General features: G+C 39.0%; 1 protein-coding gene across 1 annotated transcript; it reads left to right on the plus strand.

The window, feature by feature from the left end:
• Positions 1-363: 363 nt before the first annotated feature.
• On the plus strand, positions 364-15,151 carry LOC119191030 (protein kinase C-binding protein 1-like; the record flags this gene model as incomplete). Its single annotated transcript, XM_037444779.1, is given in 18 exon segments — positions 364-448; positions 2,080-2,260; positions 2,445-2,519; positions 2,588-2,758; positions 3,991-4,166; positions 4,325-4,435; positions 4,552-4,679; positions 4,875-4,961; positions 5,517-5,572; positions 5,575-6,788; positions 7,168-7,468; positions 8,209-8,414; positions 9,008-9,217; positions 9,220-9,223; positions 13,772-13,896; positions 14,175-14,319; positions 14,603-14,726; positions 14,995-15,151. Coding segments are annotated over 18 exon segments (3,541 nt in total), but the record flags the coding sequence as incomplete, so codon positions are not given.
• Between the last annotated feature and the right edge of the window lie 807 nt (positions 15,152-15,958).

Consider the following 15,958-nt stretch of genomic DNA (forward strand, 5'->3'; position numbering starts at 1 on the left):
CACTATCGGAAAAATTCCGTTACAAATTAAATGTTGGTTTATATAGAAAACTCTATAAAAGCATTTAATGTTATATTTTCACAAGAATCACAATTGTTTTTTATAGAAATAAACTTAATTTTTATAATGGATACTACATTAATTGTCCATATTTTGCCCTTTTAAGAGTGCATACAATCCGGTGTCAAGATATAATTAGTTGTATTAATGCATTTTGCAAATAAACCGTCCAATAAATAAGCTAAAGAAGGCGTTGACTCTTTTAAAGTCCATAAAATAACCAATACTGTAGTGCCCAGCGAGTAGACATACAAAAGTTTTATGCTCTTTACGTAGCGATTAATAATAATCCATTGGTTCCAGATCGCCAGCAATGAAGAAGATATCGCTGGGAATGCTGTGCGAACTACTCCAGCACGCTCTGGAGCGGATGATGGACGTCAACGGGGTAATTTATTCCTTTTATTGACGCCATACTAGCGGTGCAATGATCGTCATTCACAATAAACCACGCATGCGCCTACGTATCGATAAATTCATAGTAAAACGTGTAACTCACACTGTGCCATCGTATAAATTATCGTATATTTTATAATTTCTTGTATTATAAACGTTGTACTTATATTTTTACTTAGCTATTGCATTAATGATACCTACTTATAGGCAGTAGTAAAGATTATAATTCGTATGAAATATTCATTCTGAATCGTTTGATTGCCATATCTATAATTCGTTGTAACTAAAACATATGTTGCTCTGTATGAGTATTGGCCGTCTACATTATATAAGAGTTAGATAAAATGCTTTATCCTGTTAGCTAGGTCAGTAATCTATATATTTAGGTCTCGCAATATTGTTGGTTAAATGTGTGGCTAAAGCGAGCGACAAATTTGCAACTTTCACTGGGTTAGCGCGTGATCGGCGCCGCGGGCGGACGCTGTATGTCGCTACTCGCTCGGGCCGCGGGTGAAATGACCTTGCCACTTATCTACGTAGCGCTCGGCGGACCCCGATCGCGACGCGTGACGCGCTCCTCCGTCCCTCTCGCACGTGCCCGATCGATACCACCGCCTCACTATGCCTGTCTCGCTCTGCTCTAATAATAAATCCACCACGTCTTTGTATGTATGCAGATATTCGTGTGTGCTGCATTTTTCTCGAATCATCTTTTTGTCATATTGTTTTCTTGATATGATATTGTGGAAGTTTCTCTTTAGGTAATGGCGTCTTGTGTACAAATTCCACAGTTTAATATGTAATTGACAGCGATACTTTAGATGTAACAATATAATAGTATCCAAATGATATGTATAGACGTAAAGTAATATTAGTCTTTTTTAAACCCATACAAGTCCAAATATGGAAATAACAATTTATGTTTTCTTTCTTTGTACCTGGGCCTTATTATACATTCTATGCACGATATATCGCACAACACAATGATACAACTTTGCCCCACGACTGTCTCTCGGCGTAATAAAAAAAAAACTAAGATTTAACACAATCATTATTCTCTAGAGATATATGAAGTATAATTTACCCACCTACTTATATTTAACTCTCACATCGAAAGTTTTGCCTCTAGCGACAAAGTTACGTTAAGAATATTACGAACCACATCATGTCAATATCCTCTTGTTCTAGTCCAGCTCAAGTTATTGATAAACATGGTTTACGCTAGGAACAGAAACAAGTTGGCTTAGCTTTTACTACCACTCTCTACTATTTTGTCTCCCTAGAGATCGTGATCCCGAAGATTAGACAGGATGGTCTTGAAAATACTTAGTTTAAGGTTTATAAGATGTCCACACCGTATTGTTATTTACGGTGGATATTGCCGTAAATACATGTTTTTGTGTCATACATTCCATTGTATGTTACTATCAAATAAACTTGTACTATACCTAACTAGATATCAGATAACTAATGAAATAGTCATGAAATAACTATGTGATAATGAATGTCAAGTGTACAGTGTTGTAGACTGTTTTAGACGTATATAATTAATATATTGGAAAGATCCAAAAGGCTTTGTAACAAGTGCTCCAATATTTATCGATGTATTGCTCTTTTCTTCAGGTGGAACCTTTCATGTCGCCCGTCGACCTCGCAGCTTTCCCCGATTACGACAAGTACGTGGTGCATCCCATGGACCTGTCGCTAATGAAGGCCAACATCGCCAAGGGGCTGTACGGCAGCACAGAAGCGTTCATGACGGACGCGCAGTGGATACTGCACAATAGCATCATTTTTAATACATGTGAGTTGTGATTCCTAGTGTTGTGATCTAAAATGGTACTTAAGTTGTTTATTAGGTGAATGCGATTGTTCCTAACGCGTTTCTCTAATATTTTCAGTCCCAACTTGAATGAATACTAAGCATTTTAGCGACTTCATTTGATTATAGTAGGTGCTAAGAGATTTTTATTATTTTTCAATTAAAGGTAAAGATCCCACGGAACAGTCATGCCAAACCTTATTTGAAGATAATGTTACAAAGCTGAGGAAACATTCTAATGGTAAACTAATTTTAGTTTGTAAGTTTTCCTCACAGGAGTGGCATGTATACGTTGGGTGATGTTCGCAGTGCAATCTAAGTTGACGGGAGGTGCGCGCGCGCTGGTGCGGTCGTGCCGCGCGGAGATGGGCGAGATCGAGGCGTGTCCCGAGTGCTACGCCGCTGCGCACGCGCGCCGCCCCACGTGGTTCACAGACGTGTGCTCCACGCCACACATACTGCTGTGGGCCAAGCTCAAAGGTATTCGTTTATATGAACTCTGATGTATACGGCGGTGCCAGCGCTGCTCGGGCACAACGTGCATATACCGGAGAATGCAAAATTACTACACCAGGACCAAGGTTGGGTCATGTATGGGCAATTATAGAGGCTCGCACCGGCCGCATAAATTGCTAATTACGCCACTGAGTATGATATTAGGCCGTATCATTGTTCTAGTCTCATAGTAGCTTGGTTATGAAATCAGACTCACATTATGAAAAGCTCCCCTACCAAAGCATATGTTTGGCTTATTCTTGGGAAATACAGGCGTGAAGTCATTAATAACAACCAGAGCGGTCTAATTATCTTCTCGCAAAGTATCGTTCTATTCTTCATTATATTCAACTTTATTAATTACGGGATTACAATTTCTACCAACCAGGTGATGGTCGCGGCTTCGCTCACGTGAAAAGCCTTCCCTAAATGACTGTAGCGATCATATTCAAATATTTTCTACCAAAGCAAATCACGGGGATAAAAATAGCCGATATTCTATTCCAGGACATCCGTGGTCTATACATGTGCCAAATATAACCCAAATCGCTTCAGGTGTTCCTGCGTTTACTCACTTCCAATAACATATAAGTATTGTTCATGAAAATGCCACTGACATAATAGCCACTATGATTTTAAATGCCACTTTAATTCAACATTTTTAGCACAATTACCACTCTGTCTCGTGAACTCATTACTGCAAAAGTGCAAACGAATCTGTCTAATAAGGAGCAATTAAATAATATATTCTCTACGGTAATTATCAGTCAGCACACTGCCCACACGTTATAGTTTGATGACAGCAATGATTCATTACTATTAGCGCGTTAGATTAATGGGCATTTACTGGGAATTTAAAAGTACTATAGTAAATTGTAATGGAAGAGTTATTACAAAGAATTATATCTTACCAGGTTTTGTTCGCTACTTCGCACGTGGTGAAAAAGTTTCCTTTCCAAAAATCTATAACCGTAGCGATTTATACAATAATTTATATAATAATCTGATAAAAATAGAATATTTCTCTCGAAAGCTAATTCCCCAGATAAAAGTATCAATTAGTTAATCCAGGACATAAGTAGACCCAAGTGCCAAATTTCATCAAAATACCTTTAACGATTGTATCTACTTCTATCAAACATGCAAACGTTTTCCAAACATTCATTCATAACTTATGTAAGATTTCTACGTTACTGATTTTTTCTAAACCATTCTAGGATTCCCGCACTGGCCAGCCAAAGGCATGTCGGTGAGCGCGGCGGGGCTGGTCGATGTGAGGTTCTTCGGAGCGCACGACCGCGCCTGGGTGCCCGCTAAAGACTGCTTCCTCTACTCCGAGAAGGACCCCAACAACTTCAGAACTAAACGCCAGGATATATTAGAGAGTATGCAGGTGAGATAGGGCTTAAATTAATAAAAATACAGGGATTTTTGATTTTTGTGTTACTGTATGGAACCAAATATTTGTCTACTTGAAACCCTACAGATATTAAAATAATATTAAGAAAAATATTTTGATGAAATTAATTTTATTGTAATGCAATGTTGCAGGAAGCTGAGCAGCACATACGGAATATATCAAGGAAATATGGGAAGTTCGTATACCCGCCGTTCAAAACACAGTTTGAGCCGAACAAGTTAAATGAACAACTCAAAATGATGGTAAATTTAATGTTTTTGACAGGCATACTTCATAAATATGTGTCGTGTATGCATGTTGGACCGAGAGACCCTCGTAGTTTATCCTAAATCTGCATTAAATATTCAAATTATTACAGATTCCCACATTTGAAGGTGAAGTTCGCGTACCGCAAAAACACGACAAAACATCAAACGGATCCCCGGCAATAGCAAAAAAGAAAAGCAGGTCCAACTCGAAAAGTTCCAAGAGTTCATGTAATGATGGGTATGTGGATAAAACAGCATTAAAAGTAAAGATACAAAATGTCGCTATTGAAACGTATTATAATAATTTTCCTTCTTTGGTTCTAAAATGTTATCGACCTTCATTTATAGGGTACATTTTTTACCTTTTTGGCATTATGAAGACTATATCTTCATTCTATGCTAAATATTGTACATTAATGGTTTAAAATTACAGTGATATCAGCGAGGTAGAAGATCCATTGTCAACATCCCGGAAAGGCGATAGCGTTGACGGCAATGAAGATGATTTCTCTACTGAAAAGTAAGTTCAAGTGATGAGTCACGATTCAGCATGGTCCATTTTCAATAAATTGCCCCAATCTTAATATTCGATCTGATTCCGAGAATAAATTAATCAAAATAGTCATTAGTAAGCAATTAAAAAAAACTTTGTTCTGATTCATCGATTCACGCGTTGGATTTCGGTTTAACTAAACTACAAATTCAATTTTGAAAATATTTCTATTGGACCAATCTGAAATGAGAGCTCTACATACACATTGAAATGAGAGCTCCTCTTTTTTTGAATTCGGTTAAAATGAGATTGGAATAATTTATTGAAAACAGCAGTGGATAGCTTAGGAAAATCTTTAAAACAATCTAATAAATTTAAATCAATTGAAAAGCTTGCGACTTTCCAATGCAAGGCAAAGGCAATTCAGTTTTTCAGTCATGGGGTTTCAAAAATTTTGGACCATTTACTAAGTACTATGTTAAAAGCAAGTGCGGGTTAGTGTATCACAAAGAATACGTGATATAAAGTTTGTTTCACAATACATCGTGATTTTTCTATTTTTTCATATGTCTATGTTTGCAGGGCTAAAATCATGGAAGTAGATATTTCTAAAACCAAAGATAACAAAGAGACTGAAAACGTGAAAAACGACGGCGTTCCCAACTTGAAGAAGCAATTATCACTATATTAGACAACTACACGTTAGAAAAACGTAAACGAATGGATGATGGTAAGACAGATAATACTCTAGAACCAAGTAGTAGTAAAGAACCTAATCCCAAAGAGAAAAATGCGGAAATGGCTAAAGATAATCCAGTAGAAAAGATCGATTCTACATCAAAAGATGAGGAATCGACTAAAAGTATAGCCAAAGAAAAATCAGAAAGCCTCGTAGTCGCTCCCCTCAAAATAAGCTTCGGAGCAATTAAAAATGGTAAACAGACAGTCAAGGTAACAAATGCAAAGGAAAGTCCGAAAGCTACCACTTCCAATGATAAGACGCCCATTATTGCACTCAGGACGAGTACTCCAAAAGAAGAAAAAGTAATAACGGCGCAAAAAATGAAAACAAAAATAGATAAATTATTTATCGATAAGACGAAAGGTGAAAAGGTGAAATCAGACAAACCGAGAAATTCTAAAAGCAATAAATCTTTAATTGGTAATACTACACCAAAAACGGAAACTTCCTTGTCCGAAAAGAAAAACGAAAAGGTAGACGAACCATCCACTAGTACTAAGGAAAAACCGAGAGAGTTCGTGACAGCAACAAGGAGTAAAACAACAGACACAGGTAAAACTCCCAACGATAAAAATAATTCAACACCAACGAATTCAAAGTTAGCCAAGGAACGCTTAAATTTTGACGACGATACAACCTTAGCGGTGATAGCACGAGAGAATAATAAAACCAGCGTAATAACTAGCTCGGGCACCGGCCTCCCAACGATAAGCAGTGTGCGCAGCTTGTCTACTGTCGCCTCGACTTCAAGCACGCCTACCACGAGCTCAATATCAAAAATGATAGAGGTGACGATAGAAGGGAATCCAAATGCAAGTATATTTACGCCGACAAGCACGGACCCCATACGAACTATGAAGGAAGCAACCACAAAGCTGCAAAAGTTAAGAGCAGACACTGAACCGTTAGTAGGGAGGGTGGGGGTGAGGGCTTTTGCGAGGATGACGTCACCGGACAGAAGCAAGAACAACGACGTACAAGTGGAGATCAAGGCGGAACCCATCGATTTGGACGACGCCGACCGACACATGGAGAAGATGGATCTGATGAACGCGTTCAAACTGCGCCCCGTTAATCCGCCGTCGAATTTACGCGAGGTGCGAATGAATGAGGTAACTTTTGCAGATTAGCGAATAGGTAGAGAGAGTACAAGAAAATTTTGTTTTGGTAGTTTATTGAGGTATGTATGCTACACGACTTTTGCGAATGGATTATAATTAATTTATGCATGCATGCACATGAGAAAAAGAACACAGTACATTCACTTATAAATATTTTTACAATTGACTTGCCTTTTTGTCTTTGGTTAGTGGATGGTTTTATATTTTATTCCTCTATATTTCATATCGTAATTTGATGTCTAATTGGTGTAAAACATTCCTACACCACTTTTACATATCAGAAAATTAATTTGGTTCATTTAACTTATAGCATAGCTCACCTCTAGATTATCAACAGACGTGTATTAATATAAAAACTAACATCCCGTAGGTGGTGATAACGCCATTGAACAGGCGAACGGCCACCAAAGTGCCAGAAATTCGGCCGCGGGCTAAAAAGACGTTCCCACATCCCAAGAAGCCGGAGGACGGGCAGCTGAACGGCAAGAACTCGATGGTGTACATCCCCATACAGCCGCCCGCCACCCAGCCGCCGCGCATCACCCGCGCCCTCCCCGCGCCCGCCGCCGCCCCCGCCGCCTCCGCCGCCTCCGCCGCCGCCTCGCACCGCGCCGCCGCGCACGCCACCACCACCGGTCAGTGCGGACTTCCTGCTGTGCTTATACGCACGAGTATGTACTGTACTCAATATGAAGCATTATTTAAAATCAAATTACGGACCATACTTCTAAAGAGGACCAGAAAGTTATTTATAGTGGTTTTAACATTACCTAATTTAAGTTTTGTAGGTTATAAAAAATTGAATTTAATATTGGGGCGCAACAGTCATATGGGTTAAAAAATTTGTTATTGATTTAGTATCTCTACAAAATAAGGCCAGGGAGTAGATTAGATGCTGGATTCTAAATAGGTAAATTTTCGTTTGTTATATTTTTCTAAAACAAAACGAGATTTACCAACATCTGAACCCATGCAGGCTCCAGAAACTTAACATAAAATTAACAATAGGGTACCGGACTCATTTTTGTTCTTAACAATTATCAAATATTTACATAATATAACTTATAACACCAAAGAAATTATTAAAATCCAGTGAAAAATCAACAAGTTATAAGCATTTGAATTTCGGTGGAAGGGGTAATTAACAAGAAACAGAAAAGAGACAAAATATCCACATGTGACGTCATCGGGAATTACGACGCGTGCGAAGAAAGAGATGAAGCGATATCCCCACATCGCGCCCACTTCTGCACATTACAATATTTTAAATATGAATTACTTGCTCATTTTTTAACCAATTTTTATGCTGTTTTCGCAGAAGTGCTTTTTTTCGTAATTAAAGCCATTACACATAGAATAATATACAAAATCAAGCATAGGCCGGTCCCCTATTATCCCGTTTTATTTACAGCAAACATAGTGAACACGGTGACAAGCCCCCTAGTGCCGGTGATAACGTCCATGCCCCCAGCGGCGACCACCACATCGCAGGTGGTGCAGACAATCCCCACCATCGGACAGGTGCCCACCACCGTGCACACCGTCCCGCTAATGACTTCAGTCAACGGACAGTGGATGTTCAGTCTACAGCCTGTTATGTCGGTTGGTGGTGTTGACGTGAGTTGTTATGTCCCGTTTTGTTTACTTTACTTTTGCACCGGATCCTGTGTTCCTTACATACTATCACCTATATTTATTATTAAAAATTGAGATAGATAAATTTGTCTTTTGGAAAATAAGTTTTGATAGTTAAATGCTAATAATAATTTTTACAATAGTCTATGAAGTAGGTATATTATTTAAATTGCTTTACGTAAAATTAAATCTAAAAATATTGAAAAGAATTATGTATAGTTGACAATATAAAAGTACTTAATATTTTTTTTTAAACATTAGTACTTAGTGCTAAAATAAATAAAATAAAAATAAATGGCCTTAGCTGCTACACACACTAGAGCTACGGGTGTTATCTTACCATGGTCTCGATTAAGCATTTAAAGTTTTTGATATTGAAACAGTAGAACATTTAGCGTAATTTTTATTGTTAAGACAGAAAACTCCAGTAAGAAAATGTAAGAAAGTTATTAAGACCGGGCTTTAGATTGTCAAGATTTATTCCAAAGATAGCAATTTGCCTATAGCTAGGAGCGTTCGATCGCCATAAAATGTTATAGTATATTCCGATAACAAGTTGTTCTACCTTTTCATAGACGCAAGCGTCGCCGCCGCTGTTGAACGGCGTGGCGGACCGCAGCCTGGTGCCTCCCGCCACTGCAACCCCTGCGCCCGCGCCCGCGCCCGCCCCCGCGCTCCCTCCCCCTGCGCCTGCGCCGCCCGCTGCCGCCGCCACGCTCGCGACCATCGCACCCATCGCACCCGTCACACTAACCAACAGGCCAACCACAGAAACTAGCCCACCTGGAGAGGTACTAAACTAAGAAAAACTGTTTGGCTTTTGTCTCCACATAAAGTATAACGGGACCGCTCCCGAATTTGTAGATAGGTCATAGTACTGAAAATTCTTTAAAGTATAGTACTACAAACGAGATCGAATAATTACAATTTTATAAATTATATGTTGCAATTTTATATAACACTAGCTTTTGCCCGCGGCTCCGCCCGCGTTATAAAGTTTTTCAGGCTAAAGTTTTCCGTTATAAAAGTAGTAGTTTCCCGGGAGCCTCTCAAACTGTCTCCATACCAAATTTCATCTTAATACGTTTGGTAGTTTTTGTGTTTAACACGTTCAGGCAGACAGATGCAGCGGGGGACTTTTGTTTTATAATATATTTTTAGATCTTTTAAGAGGAATAATCCCGTCATACATCATTGTTGCATAACTTTAACCGTTTACGCAGCGCACGCAACGGAAGCTCTCAAAACTAATAATTTTTCCCCGTTTTTGCAACATGTTTCATTACTGCTCCGCTCCGATTGGTCATAGCGTGATGATATATAGCCTATAGCACTCCAGAAACAAAGTGCTATCCAACACAAAAATATTTTTTTCAGTTCGATCTGATAGTTCCTGAGATTAGTCATTACTGCTCGGCTCCTATTGGTCATAGCGTGATGATATATACCCCATAGTACTCCACGAACAAAGAACTATCCAACACAAAATATTTTTTCAGTTTGAACCGGTAGTTCCTGAGATTAGTCATTACTGCTCCGCTCCTATTGGTCATAGCGTGATGATATATAGCCTATAGCACTACACTAATAAAGAGCTATCCAACACAAAAAGAATTTTTCAGTTCGAACCGGTAGTTTTTGAGATTAGTCATTACTGCTCCGCTCCTATTGGTCATAGCGTGATGATATATAGCCTATAGCACTACACTAATAAAGAGCTATCCAACACAAAAATAATTTTTCAGTTCGAACCGGTAGTTCCTGAGATTAGTCATTACTGCTCCGTTCCTATTGGTCATAGCGTGATGATATATAGCCTATAGCACTCCACGAACAAAGGGCTATCCAACACCTAAAAGAATTTTTCAGTTTGGACCGGTAGGTCCTGAGATTAGCCATTACTGCTCCGCTCCTATTGGTCATAGCGTGATGATATATAGCCTATAGCACTACACTAATAAAGAGCTATCCAACACAAAAAGAATTTTTCAGTTCGAACCGGTAGTTCCTGAGATTAGTCATTACTGCTCCGTTCCTATTGGTCATAGCGTGATGATATATAGCCTATAGCACTCCACGAACAAAGGGCTATCCAACACAAAAAGAATTTTTCAGTTTGGACCGGTAGGTCCTGAGATTAGCCATTACTGCTCAGCTCCTATTGGTCATAGCGTGATGATATATAGCCTATAGCACTACACTAATAAAGAGCTATCCAACACAAAAAGATTTTTTCAGTTCGAACCGGTAGGTCCTGAGATTAGTCATTACTGCTCCGCTCCTATTGGTCATAGCGTGATGATATATAGCCTATCGCACTCCACGAACAAAGGGCTATCCAACACAAAAATATTTTTTTCAGTTCGATCTGATAGTTCCTGAGATTAGTCATTACTGCTCGGCTCCTATTGGTCATAGCGTGATGATATATACCCCATAGTACTCCACGAACAAAGAACTATCCAACACAAAATATTTTTCAGTTTGAACCGGTAGTTCCTGAGATTAGTCATTACTGCTCCGCTCCTATTGGTCATAGCGTGATGATATATAGCCTATAGCACTACACTAATAAAGAGCTATCCAACACAAAAATATTTTTTCAGTTCGAACCGGTAGTTTTTGAGATTAGTCATTACTGCTCCGCTCCTATTGGTCATAGCGTGATGATATATAGCCTATAGCACTACACTAATAAAGAGCTATCCAACACAAAAAGAATTTTTCAGTTCGAACCGGTAGTTCCTGAGATTAGTCATTACTGCTCCGTTCCTATTGGTCATAGCGTGATGATATATAGCCTATAGCACTCCAGAAACAAAGTGCTATCCAACACAAAAATATTTTTTTCAGTTCGATCTGATAGTTCCTGAGATTAGTCATTACTGCTCCGCTCCTATTGGTCATAGCGTGATGATATATACCCCATAGTACTCCACGAACAAAGAACTATCCAACACAAAATATTTTTTCAGTTTGAACCGGTAGTTCCTGAGATTAGTCATTACTGCTCCGCTCCTATTGGTCATAGCGTGATGATATATAGCCTATAGCACTCCAGAAACAAAGTGCTATCCAACACAAAAATATTTTTTTCAGTTCGATCTGATAGTTCCTGAGATTAGTCATTACTGCTCGGCTCCTATTGGTCATAGCGTGATGATATATACCCCATAGTACTCCACGAACAAAGAACTATCCAACACAAAATATTTTTTCAGTTTGAACCGGTAGTTCCTGAGATTAGTCATTACTGCTCCGCTCCTATTGGTCATAGCGTGATGATATATAGCCTATAGCACTACACTAATAAAGAGCTATCCAACAAAAAAAGAATTTTTCAGTTCGAACCGGTAGTTTTTGAGATTAGTCATTACTGCTCCGCTCCTATTGGTCATAGCGTGATGATATATAGCCTATAGCACTACACTAATAAAGAGCTATCCAACACAAAAAGAATTTTTCAGTTCGAACCGGTAGTTCCTGAGATTAGTCATTACTGCTCCGTTCCTATTGGTCATAGCGTGATGATATATAGCCTATAGCACTCCACGAACAAAGGGCTATCCAACACAAAAAGAATTTTTCAGTTTGGACCGGTAGGTCCTGAGATTAGCCATTACTGCTCCGCTCCTATTGGTCATAGCGTGATGATATATAGCCTATAGCACTACACTAATAAAGAGCTATCCAACACAAAAAGAATTTTTCAGTTCGAACCGGTAGTTTTTGAGATTAGTCATTACTGCTCCGCTCCTATTGGTCATAGCGTGATGATATATAGCCTATAGCACTACACTAATAAAGAGCTATCCAACACAAAAATAATTTTTCAGTTCGAACCGGTAGTTCCTGAGATTAGTCATTACTGCTCCGTTCCTATTGGTCATAGCGTGATGATATATAGCCTATAGCACTCCACGAACAAAGGGCTATCCAACACAAAAAGAATTTTTCAGTTTGGACCGGTAGGTCCTGAGATTAGCCATTACTGCTCCGCTCCTATTGGTCATAGCGTGATGATATATAGCCTATAGCACTACACTAATAAAGAGCTATCCAACACAAAAGAATTTTTCAGTTCGAACCGGTAGGTCCTGAGATTAGTCATTACTGCTCCGCTCCTATTGGTCATAGCGTGATGATATATAGCCTATCGCACTCCACGAACAAAGGGCTATCCAACACAAAAAGAATTTTTCAGTTTGGACCGGTAGTTCCTGAGATTAGCCATTACTGCTCCGCTCCTATTGGTCATAGCGTGATGATATATAGCCTATAGCACTACACTAATAAAGAGCTATCCAACACAAAAAGAATTTTTCAGTTCGAACCGGTAGGTCCTGGGATTAGTCATTACTGCTCCGCTCCTATTGGTCATAGCGTGATGATATATAGCCTATCGCACTCCACGAACAAAGGGCTATCCAACGCAAAAAGAATTTTTCAATTTGGACTGGTAGTTCCTGAGATTAGCGCGTTCAAACAAACAAACAAACAAACTCTTCAGCTTTATATAATAGTATAGATAATGTATAAATAGATATTAACTATTACAAAAACGAAAAAGATAAAATAACTAGTGCGATATTCTTTTAACACAAATATCACTCAGCTGATGTCCCGTCTATGATCTCGAACGAATGGAGCGCGTCGCGCGTCGTTCATTGTAAAATTTTAATTTTTCGGTCGCATTTTTTTAGTATCATTGAGAGTGACCAGTATCATCATATATCCTCATTTTCGAAAGTGGGTTTTGAACATCCAATATAGCAGACAGATTTCACTAAAATTAAAAGCTATTAAATGTTGGCGGCGATAGCCTAGTTGGGTGTGGAACGGACTGTCGAGACGAATGTCCGCAGGTTCAAATCCCAAGGGCACACACCTCTGACTTTTCTAAAAAATCATGTGTGTATTCTTTGTGAATTTATCGTTCGCTTTAACGGTGAAGGAAAACATCGTGAGGAAACCTGCACATCTGAGAAGTTCTTTATAGGAATTTCGCAGGTGTGTGAAGTCTACCAATCCGCACTAGGCCAGCGTGGTGGACTAAGGCCTAATCCCTCTCAGTAGTAGAGGAGGCCCGTGCTCAGCAGTGGGCAAGTATATAATACAGGGCTGATATTATTATTATTATTATAATTATAAATGTTATTATATAGGCTATAGTTTTACACTTTTCTTTATATTAGGTAGCCAGATTTTGCTATCGCAATGTCACTCAATGCTTTAAATAACAAATGACACTTGCCACTGTCCTATTCAATCTAGGACACTATATAAGGCTTATAATACTAATAGTTAGTACATGATATGTTGGTTTGTGATCTATTCAGCCCCGAGATTACAACAACGACCGCAACTGTTGAACCCGCTGGATTCGAACACGCCGATTGGTACCGTGCCGCCGCCCTCCTCGGCTGGACCGCTCACTGCCAAACTCAACCAAAATGCTGTCAAGGTAAAGTCTATAATGCCTTTATATTATTTATTGATTGGTAGGTTATGTACGCAAAATTGAAATTACGTTTGGATGTTTGGTAAAAGTAAAATTAAATACCTGTAAATGGAGTTGTATGAAACTTAGCACATTACGTATATCGTGGTTTGCAGGACTAGGCAACGTATTGAGGCAAAAATTTATATTGTTGGTTTGGCACGATAAAAGCTGCGATTAAAACCTAGTACAATATATTTATTTAAAAAATATAAAACTTACCTAACGTACGTTGTTAATAGTTGACAGATTTCTTCCGCACTCTGCTAGAGGACTCTCTGGAGAAGCTGGACGAGCCGGCGACGCAGCTCACCACGCTGCGGCTACAGCTCGAACAGGCCAAGTGGAGGCACCAGCAGCAGATCGACGAGCTCAAGCACAATCACGGTAACGACTGCTTTTGAATTAGTTTGTTTTGTTACATTTTATACGTAGCGGCAACTGGCGAATAATACAAAATATTATCTCTATCACATGGACACACCGCGATTGCAAAGGTGTTATTGTAGCAGTCTTGCATCTCTCTTGCCCTTTCACCAGATTTGAAAGATGTATATTCTTTTTATGACATTCACATTGGACAGAAATTTAATTCAAAGTTGAAAATAATGAATCAATCTTATGGTCCTTATACAAGTAACTGAGTATATTTTATAATTTTCTTTAACAGAGTTAACATTGGCGGAGATTCGTGCGGCGTTTGAGAAAGACAAGATGCGCGCCGTGAACGAGGCGCGCCGGCTCGCGCACGCCGAGCTCGAGGCCGCCGTCAAACAGACCAAGGCCAAGCAGTGGTATGTCATCTGCACCCCTAGCCTTGCGGCTTCATCGTTCTGTTTAGCATATAAAGGATCAATTAGACAGACACATTTTCTCGTTACTAAAGTCCGATTCTTGAAAGGACAAAAATTTGCCAAGCATTTTTTAGCCGCATTAACAGGCGTGATTTACCTTATAAAACTTGCCTCATGAAAATTTAAGTCAATCATAAGTAATCTAAAATAATTGCCTGTAAAATTAAATCAATCTCAAAAACTTCATATTTGATTTTATAAACTGCAGGTGCGCGAACTGCAGTCAGGAGGCGCAGTTCTACTGCTGCTGGAACACGTCGTACTGCGACTACCCGTGCCAGCGCGCGCACTGGTCCACGCACTTCAACGTGTGCACGCAGAAAGCTTCGCAGGTCAGTGGCTCCACCTAACGGCAGTTATCAATCCCATCTCTATTTTAATGTTCGATCCGACCTCGAGAACAAATTAATCAAAAAAGTTATCTGCAAGCATGTCAAAAAAACTTTACATTGATTGGTTCATTTTAACCATGTATCGAAAAAGAGCGATTGCGATCATTTATCGAAAACGGCGGTGAGTGTTTCTACACTAGAAACCAATATCGTTGTGAATTATATCCACATATCAACCACGCCTCCGAAACACCATTATGACTATTTACTTATTATGTTAGGAAATGTATCTCGATTTTAAGTAGTTATGTATTTAGTTTCAAGTACTCATACAACAAACATTATTGATTTATAAGACGATTATGAAATTGAAAGTTTCTGAATTGTTTCGCAAGCATAATTGGGGGCTTATACTTTATGCTGGAACTAAACTTGGTGTATTTCAAAGAATATTTGCGTTCTTTGGCCAATGTCACGTAAAGAACACGGTCAATATTGCTTTGTCTAGAAAGCGCAGATACTATGACGAATACGCTAAGTGTAGTGCCCACATTATAAGCATGGTGGTATACGGACGATATCAATAAACAATCCCAAACGCTATCGATCGATTGCGAAATTTTCTCAATAGAAATAAGTTACAGAAGACTTATTTGTATTGGACTTACCAATGTGTGTAATGTACCAATATTCTGGCAAAAGGTCCGAGCATACCTGGTCCTTTTTGATCCGTTGCGAAAATGAACCAATCGTAATACAGTTTTTTTTATATACTTGTAAATAACTTGTTATGCATTGTTTCTCAGGATCGGATTAAAGATTAAGCTTTAGGATCGTTTT

Source organism: Manduca sexta, chromosome 28 (assembly GCF_014839805.1).
Source record: "Manduca sexta isolate Smith_Timp_Sample1 chromosome 28, JHU_Msex_v1.0, whole genome shotgun sequence".
In the NCBI taxonomy this organism is placed as follows: domain Eukaryota; kingdom Metazoa; phylum Arthropoda; class Insecta; order Lepidoptera; family Sphingidae; genus Manduca; species Manduca sexta.